This window comes from Mus pahari, chromosome 18 (assembly GCF_900095145.1).
Source record: "Mus pahari chromosome 18, PAHARI_EIJ_v1.1, whole genome shotgun sequence".
Classification (NCBI taxonomy): Eukaryota; Metazoa; Chordata; class Mammalia; order Rodentia; family Muridae; genus Mus; species Mus pahari.
Window position 1 is genome coordinate 44,809,313 of NC_034607.1, and position 9,027 is coordinate 44,818,339.

General features: G+C 41.4%; 1 protein-coding gene across 4 annotated transcripts; it reads left to right on the top strand.

Moving 5' to 3' along the window:
• Positions 1 to 576: 576 nt before the first annotated feature.
• Positions 577 to 5,065, top strand: Cebpzos (CEBPZ opposite strand). Of its 4 annotated transcripts, XM_029531325.1 has the most exons (6): positions 591 to 608; positions 718 to 780; positions 2,399 to 2,514; positions 3,084 to 3,128; positions 3,771 to 3,855; positions 3,989 to 4,313. In XM_029531325.1, exons 3-5 carry the CDS (start codon positions 2,400 to 2,402, stop codon positions 3,851 to 3,853), a joined length of 243 nt encoding a protein of 80 aa, XP_029387185.1. In that variant the 5' UTR covers positions 591 to 608; positions 718 to 780; position 2,399; the 3' UTR covers positions 3,854 to 3,855; positions 3,989 to 4,313. The 4 variants fall into 4 exon arrangements, with proteins under 4 accessions (XP_021073640.1, XP_029387185.1, XP_029387186.1 ...); XM_021217981.2 differs by lacking the exon at positions 718 to 780 and having other exon boundaries at positions 577 to 608; positions 3,989 to 5,065; XM_029531326.1 differs by lacking the exons at positions 591 to 608; positions 718 to 780 and adding an exon at positions 791 to 1,070 and having other exon boundaries at positions 2,348 to 2,514.
• Positions 5,066 to 9,027: the final 3,962 nt, after the last annotated feature.

The window sequence follows — 9,027 nt, forward strand, 5'->3', positions numbered from 1 at the left end:
GTTGGACAGTTAGGCATCAGACCACATTTTATTTATTTGTCTGCTTGTTTGAGACAGGGTTTCTCCGCATAGCCCTGGCTGTCCTGGAGGTAGAGGCAGAGGGATCTCTGAGGACAGACTGCCTTTTAATAAAAGCGGATGTAGTCTAACGTTCCAGGCGTTGTCATGAATGCGGTCACTCTTCAGGCATTCCTATGTCCCATCTCCTATCTTTCAAGGTCAGCCCTCTTCTTGACTATTGGGCAGTACCCAGGCACAGCGCTTCTCACCTTTAATGTGTAAAGGAATTGTCTAGGAACCTGGCCAAAGGGCAAATCCCAATTTAGGGTCCCACTTTTCTGGCCATTCTCTGGCGATGGGTTGTTCCTGTTTTGATACATTTGGGGTTTAGAGTGGGAAAGAGGATCCATGTGCAGAGTTTGGAGACGATGTCCTGGGTTCAAATGTGAATTCTTTCTTTTACTTGGGAGTGCAGGATAATCTTGCCTATAAAATAGCAGCTTCCCACAGCTTCTAAGTCAGGTCAGGTTCCTCTGTGGGGCGTGGCTAAAGCTGGAGGCGTGGCGCTGAGACCGCGCACTTGCGCAGTCGGGTTGCGGAGGCCTCAGGTAAGAACGGGACAGTGTTCCGCGTCCTCTGTTCGGTCCCCAGTGGAGGGCGCGTGGGGTCTGTGACATTCTTGGGTCTGGGGAACACTCAAGCGAGCCTGTCCCGCAGGCGCAGGAGCGCGAGCGTTTCCGGGTCGCCGAGCCGCGGCGCATGCTGGGACCAGGACCCCGGGTAAGGCTGGGTGCTCGTTGTTGGATCCGTGCAGGGCGGCAGTCCCCGGTCGCAGCGCCGCCTGGCCAGCCTTCCTTTCTTGGGTCTACACTGGAGCAAACGCAGGGCTGCTTCACCTGCGTTGCAGCCCCAGCCGCTCCTGTGCAACAAGGCCCCGTGGTCTTTGGTCTCCCTGAGCCATCTTGTCTGGACAGTGTGGACACACTGGTGACAAACGTGCTTTTTATTAAGTAGACAAGTCCCGAAGCGCAGGGCTTTGGAATGTAACACGTCCATCAGTTTTAAAGAAAGTAAGTGTTTTATTAATATCATTATTTGGACTGTTTGAAACCTTAGCATCATTCTCTTCCAATCAAAAAAGATTTTGCTCAGATCCATGTCCTCGCCCTGAAACCTTAAAACCGCCCTGGAGAACTTAGCACTGAGCGGGACTGTCAGTGATTTAGCAGAGTACTGCCTCGTCCCTAGTTTTTTATTTGCTTCGTTTTAAAAATGAGAACAATACCGTTCTTTTGATCCCTGAATAATTCCCATTATTAAAGTGAAAAAGGAACGTTTGTAGGAGGACCACATGGTAACAGAGTCCAAGGTGAATCCTGATAGTGTTTCATTATTTTCATGCTTAGATACCATGAAAGGGAAGTAAAAGCAGGGGGAAGGACTGGCTGATCGTGAACATTGTACAACAGCCTGTCTCAGCATTGAGCAGTGGGAAAATATCAGAATATTAGATAAAAAGCTTGGTAGTTCTTTTCTTGGTTTGGGGTTATAGGTAGTTATGAAGCCTTTTGTATATTTAACAAGTCAAAATCTTATTTGCTGGATAACCTTTCTTCAAAGACACCTTTAAGTGTTAGAAACTGAAGCTACTATGCATGCTAACAGGCTTGCATGCTCCAAAGCCAACATCCCTTTCTTGGTTTGTTTTTGCATACAGGGAGGGAAGATTTCAGTCACTTGCAGCTTTGCCATTTACTGGGTCACCACCCTGTCAACTTCTCCCGCATGGGCCAGGGCTTTGTATAAAACCTGGAATGACTTCAAGGGGGGAGGTTACTGGGGTACCCCCCTAGAATGCTGAATCAGAATCTGGGGAATGGGAAGCGGGTCGGAAGGCTGAGGAGTGCACGCTGCTTTGGGGATGGTGCACGGAAGTGTTCCCACACGCAGGGATTGCCTTAGAGACAAGGCTGAGTTAGTTACTGTCTGGTTTCATATCCATCTAGGAAAGGCATGAACTGTGGTGCAACTTAACAAAATTACCTTCCTCTTTGCAGGGCAGTTTCCAAAAGGGCCTTTGAATGCTGTTCCTATTATTAGACTGTATTATAATTCCTAGGTCAGCTAAAAAGTTTCTCTAACCTACTTACCCATTCTGTATGACACTAAAAGGCCTTAGCTCCTCCAGTTTGGCTTTGTAGAAAGCTCTATGTCTTCTCAGAATTTCTGTGGCTTATCACACTCCTTAGGCATGGAGATCGGAAACTGTATGTAGTCATGTCTAAACGAAACACATACTACTTTTACAGTTTCACACAAGATTGGGAATGGATGTTTTTCTTTATAGGTGTGGCAACAGAAATCTAAACATGCTCATCCATCCATGTTGTTAATTTAGGATGGCTCGGACCATGGAACCTCTGGCAAGGAAGATCTTTAAAGGAGTTTTAGCAGCTGAGCTTGTGGGTGTTGCTGGAGCTTACTTTTTGTTTAAAAAGATGAACTCCAGCCAAGGTAAACACAGTTGAGCAGTTGTTTTCTAGCATGGTATGCACTAAATGTTGGTGACATTTCTGGGTAAAACTGAGATTGAAGATTTATGGGCAGGAGGGGAGTGAGGCTGTTACTGTACCCGCAGACTAGGAGTGTCTAGGTTTTAGCCGGGAAGGGTACAACACACGTCCCTATTCTGGCTCAGAATTGAACGGAATGGGTGGAGGCTGCTTGGCCTGCCCATCACACTTACTTGTAGAAAAAGCTTACATGGCTGTGGGCAGTGATGGTGCACACCTCTCCCAGAACTCAGGAGGCAGAGGTAGGTGGATCTATGTGAGTTCAAGGCCAGCCTGGTCTATAGTGAGTTCTAGGACATCTAGGGCTAGGGCTACTGTGAAACCCTGCCTTGAAAAACAAACAAACAAACAAAAAACTATAAAGGTTATATTTTAAGATGAATGTAATTTGTATACTATCCTGCAAGATTTACTTCTTGGATTAGTAGATAGACCTTAGTACAAAATGCTAATAGACACTAACATAATAAATTGTGGTTTAATATGTTAATATATTTTTTTAAATATCAGATTTCAGGCAAACAATGAGCAAGAAATTTCCCTTCATTTTGGAAGGTATGTTTTTCAAGTAAAAATTCAAGTGCAAAACAACCTATAAATTCTGTGGTGTTTTACAACTTTAGAGCAAGTGACCTTATTTTGTTATTGGTTTCCAACACTAGTTGCTTCCTGGGACCACATAGTAAGGACTCACCTAATTACTTACATGAGAACAGTTAGCTCTTACTTTAATCCTTATTACCCTTTTTACTGATCAACCTGCAGGCTTTATAAACACTAGACGAAAGTTCTATCACTGAGTTATATACCCCACATGTACGCTGGAGTTTTAATTTTTTCAGTGGTTAAGATCATAGATTCCAGACCTAAGGTGGGGATGGGCACAAACCAAACTTACTGCTGTAAAAACTATTTTCCTCCAGTGTACCATGTTCTCAGAGATGCTGCTTTCTCTGGGGGAGAGCCAATGCCTACCCTGACAGAGTTGACCACAGTGACATCATGCACTTAGCCTAAGCATGGCACCTGGTCCCCAATAAGCAGCTCATCACAGAGGTCAGGGGAGTGGTNACAGCTCCCGTGTGGACATGGAGCCCGNTGTCCCTTTCGTTTGTTATGTAGCAATATGGAAGAATTCTTTCACTGTAAGTTTAGCTTTTGTGTAATTTTATAAATGACAGTACTTTGTTTCCACAGTTTATTACAAATCCATTGAACAGTCTGGAATGTATGGAGTTAGAGAGAAAGATCAGGAAAAATGGTTGACTAGCAAAAATTAAGGGTAAGTATAATCTTAATTTATTATCACCCCGAAGCTGTCACTTCCTCTGCCGTTTGGGTTTCTGAGGGGCTTTCATCTTCTTCCTGAAATTTTTCTTTTTCTTGATGATAGTTTTCACATCTCTGTTGTGCAGCCAGTCATCTCGCTCAGCTTCCCACTTGAGCTGTTTGAAACCTGTGAGGGGAGACGACAGATGAGTCTGCGCCCGGGCTCCACAGAAGCTCCCTGACGTAACTGCAGGCCTGCGGTTCCCACCCACTGATTGCTGCTCTCCTCTACTGTCTAGATGAGGATTTTACAAGTGAAAATACAGGATTTATACTGGAAAGATGTTTCTTTTCTATTTTATGAAAGAATAGAAACTAGTGAATATAACATCAAATAATTACAAAGTTCATGCCTGTGAGATTACACCTTTAGCCAAGTCTAAATAAAATAGATCGACTCTTGAAGAAAAACCGTGTTTGGGTCTTCAGTTTGTGTGTGTGGTTTAGATGCCTTGCTATGTGACAGACAAGCTTCCTGCTACTAAGGACATCTTCAGGGAAGTACCATTTAAAAACTCTAATGATACAAGGTGACCTGGTAGTGCACTTGTAATCCTACTGCTTGGGAGGAGGAGGATTTAGAGCCCAAGGTCAGCCTGCGCTAAGACCCTGCTGTAAAAACAAAACAAAACAGACACACATCATCAGCTTACTTACTTGCATTATCTTTGTTAGCCATGGCGTTCATGCCAATAGTATCAAACTTGGAGCCCATATTTTCATCCAACAGATGGCCAAACTTAAAAGAAAAAAAGGAAGGAAGGGTGGGGAAGGCTATTAGGAAACTTGAAAAGAATGTAAACAGCTGCTTTCTTAAGTTAGTACATTAGCCTCACCTCCTCAGCAGAGACAAACAGGCTGGAGTCATTGAAACTTTTCTTCTTTTTCTTTTGTCCTTAAAGAAAAATTATGTGTAGGTTACTCAAAGCATATTCTTATTTTTCAGATTTGGTCCCCAATCAATGTTTATCTTTACAAGAAACCAACAGTATCACTCAGGATTAAAATTCCACAGCTGACTTGGATGAAGTTTGTAATATGTGAAACAAAATATAAATTGTAATTCAGGTCTTATTCTTTGGGCTTGAAAAGCTGATTATGTTTATTGTTTTATCAGCAAACTTTTATTTATGCTACTGAAAATAAAATGTCTATTAAAAACTTACCTAAAGTTTTGAATCTGTAGACATTTCAAGAAAGTTAAAGTGGTAAGATAGTTAGGGCTCACATATAACTGGATTCTTGAAACATGACTGAAAAGATCATCTAGAAATACTTAAGTGCGAGAGGGTAGGGCTTGGGAACAATGAAAACTAAGGTTGCATGCGAGAACTCTCTTTCTCCACATTTCACAACTCTGTTGTTATAATTCTTAATACACCTTTCTTGGCTGGGAGATGGTTTAATTGGTATACTCACATCACAAGAGTGATGTCAGAGTTCAGATCTGCAGCAGCCATGTAAAAACCTGGGTGTAGTGGTGTGTTAAGTGAGGAAAGAGGAGGCAGAGGCAGAGGAAGAGGAAGGTGCGTGTCTAGAGTCTCGTGGAACAGTTAGCCTGGCCTAAATGCTAAAGTCCTAAGCCTGAGAGAGACCCTTGTCTTAGACAAATGGGAGAACGTGCCTGAGAGCTAATCTTAAAGAAACATTTTCTAAATGGTATCAAAGCAATTTAAAAAACGTATTTCCCAAAATAGTAACTAATAATATTCTTCATATGGCAGCTGCTATGGTTTGAAGAGATTATATGCATTTTCTTACCTTGAAACGACCCAGCAAAGTCAAAATCATCGTCACTCTTTCTCTTGCTTTTCTTAGTACTGGCTTTGGGGCTGGCGTCAGCAAATTCTGTTACCAAAGAAAGTTTGCTATTAAACCATTTTCAAAACAAGAAGAAGCCTGGAAAATACCAATTCCTGTAGTGGCGTGCAACATCAAGGCCTGGTATGTCTGTTCCATGTTTGTCTAGTCCTCCAATCCTAACAGAATGGGCCTGGAGGATACAGGACACTCTAGTGTCTCAAAGTCCCTCCTATAGTTCCCAAGAACATAATTGACTCAGTGACCATTAATGAGACCAAATACTTCAACACTTGCATAAGAATCACCTGCTGCTGAGGTCCAGAAGCACTGCAAAGCAGGCGTACACTAGAAAAAAGCGGAAGGATGAGAATACAAATACTCAGTTGTGGGTGCCCTGCTCATTTATAATTTACACCCATCATTTCTCTCATGGGTGCTGTATGGGTGGGTATATGAATACTGCTTTTTCTTGGATGAACTGCTCATCATTATTGCTTTTGTTCGTTAGTAGCAGAGGCTCTAACCCAGGACCTTACACATTTTACGAAGTACTCTACTACTGAGCTACACTACCAGTCCCTTATACTAAATGATAAAAAGAGGCAACATGATAGCTCAACTGCAACTGGATAGAAAAGCTGTTGACTAAAATTAGTTCAGTACTGGTATGTGTGTTCTTTAGCTATGGAAACCTAGCCTAAGAATGAGCAAGAGCGCTACATAATCTGTGCCTTCTTTTCAATGTGTACCTGGGGCATCTTCACTTGCATCATCTGACACATCCATGAATGTTCCTCCATCTTCATCAATCTCAAAGTCTTCATCATTCATACTTCCTAGAGAAACTTCGTCGTCATCTAGGTCACCAAGCTCGCCATCACTACTCTCCGAGTCTTCCAAGTCATCCTTAGTTCCTTTTGTTTTTTTCATATTGCTGTGGGGAAAAACACAGGCTGTGTCTTCTAAAGTGTGCTCGGGTGACAAGCATTCTAAAGGTTCAAGCCCAGGTGAACATTCCCCTTATGGATCACGTAATTTCTAGGCCTCCTCTTCTGATGAACAATAATCTGGGAAATACTGGGAAATGGTAGAGACAACGTTGCGTTTTACCTGGCAAAATCAATATCATCCTTCCCAGGTGTGAAGCAGTTGTCATCTTCAAATGTGTCTGCCCGAGAACAATATAAACAATGTAGGATATAGTAAGGGACAAGAGTGATACATACACATTATACCCAGTCAGCCGTGACAGAACCAGGATTCCACAACAGCAGAGTGTTATTATTAGGCCTGCTGCTGGTTTGTCCTATACAAACCTGTGAGCTCAATGAACTCTTTAAAATGGAGTCTGTTAACTGTAATTTCTGTCTACAGTTCCTTTGTTGAAAAATAACTTTAATGTTTATTTTTAACCAAGTGTAGGACATAGCAGTAACAGCAAAGTAAACCCTTCCATTTTCAGGTGGTTTCATTTGACTACAGTTAACTAAAAATCCCCAAGCAGTAGACATTGCTGCTCATAGAATTAGGAGAGTATGAGAAATAAACATTTCTGTATCATCAGAGACTTGGCTTGAGAAGTGAAAACACTACCTGCAAACAGAACTGTCTCACATATTATACAAAGTTCAATACTGTTATTTTCCTAGAATGAATATGAGTAAGGTTACCACAGGGTATTTCTTAATCTTCCATGATAGTCTGCAGATCAATGATTTGTAAATACTAAGCTCACTATACCACTAATATTATATAGCCTATTAACAAATATTAATAATTTTACAAATTGAGTCAACAAAAACAAATTACCAATCATATTTTCAAATTCTTCGTCATCAATATCTTCTATACTTTCTTCGTCTGCATTGCGTTTCTGCTTGTCTTTAACAACAGCAACTTTTTTGTAATACCTAAAGTAAAATGCGTATTACATATCTGTATAATTTATAACTACAACTCAAAGTATGTTATGGATACTGAAATGGACATAGGTGAGTAAAATTTGTATTCAATATAGAAGGGTTTTGAGTTAAACGTGAAGCATTTTCTTTACTCTTTGGAGGGTCTTCCCTGTAGCCTTGGCTGGCTCTGGACACTCAACCCCTGCTTTTCCTCCTGAGTGCTGGCTTACAGGTATGCACCACCAAGCACTTTTAAGTGAGGTAGAAGAAGCTTTCAAGACTTTATAGTGGCTTATAAGCCATTTCCTCAAACATCTTAACATGGCACCATAGAGGCCTCAGGGTATATATAGAGAGTTGTCTAGCATGAACAAAGGCCCTGAGTTTAATCCCACACAACAGTAAAATAATAGCAGAGTAAAAGGTTAGTTCAACTTTAACAGTACTTATCTAAGTATTAGAATATGACGGTTTTAAACGACCCAAAATCACTAACAACTTATCAGCTCACCCAAAGTTAAACTTAAGACTTTTACTTTTGGCATCACACTCATAAAATTATTCAGAGTAAAAGTGTGGTTTTTTTTNTTTTTTTTTTTTTTTTAAGCAATTTAAATCAAACCTAATTAATNAACCAAACAACTCGACACCGTATTACAAGGTAGAAGCATCAGTAGTGACATTAAAGATCAATCAGTCTAGTTTCACTCAAAGGATCCTTCTGCCTGAAGGATCATGGTCTGAACAAATTACTCCTGAGTTACTACTATATCAAACTAACACAGATAAAGACTACTAAAGAGTTACTGTTTGGGAGGCAGAGGCAGGAGGATCACAGTTGGAGGTCATCTTTGGCAATATACAGAAGGATCAGGAGTTAGAGTTAACTTGATGCCCCAGTGTAGGGGTACTAGAACAGTGAGGTGCAAGTAAGGAAGACAGGATGGGAGGTTTGTGGAGGGGAGACCAGGAAGGAGGGCAACATTTGAAATGTAAATAAAATAACCATAAATAAATAAGACAATTAAAAATTTAAAAAGCAGTATATCAAATATAAACTTTTAAACAGTGCCAAAGACTGCTGTTCTAGGTATCTTACCTGTAGAAGAACACTTCGTCCACTGGGATCTGGCTTTCTTCTTTTGCAAGGAACTCCTTACTATTCACTGCAGACAGAAGCACTGTATTACGCCCACTCCCATCACTCCCGAGTTCAGACTAGAGCTAACACACTGGCTGTGTTGGGTAAGAGGCCCACCAGTAGAGAGCACATCTCTAAAGTGTATGAGCAAGTCTCAGCATGTCACTAAAACTCTCTGCTGTCCTGTGGAGAACAGGTAGAACACAGCCACAGTAGAGCAAACAGGTTCTTTTACTGTTTTTCAGTTGCACTCAAGACACAATTTTCAAGAGAACCAAAT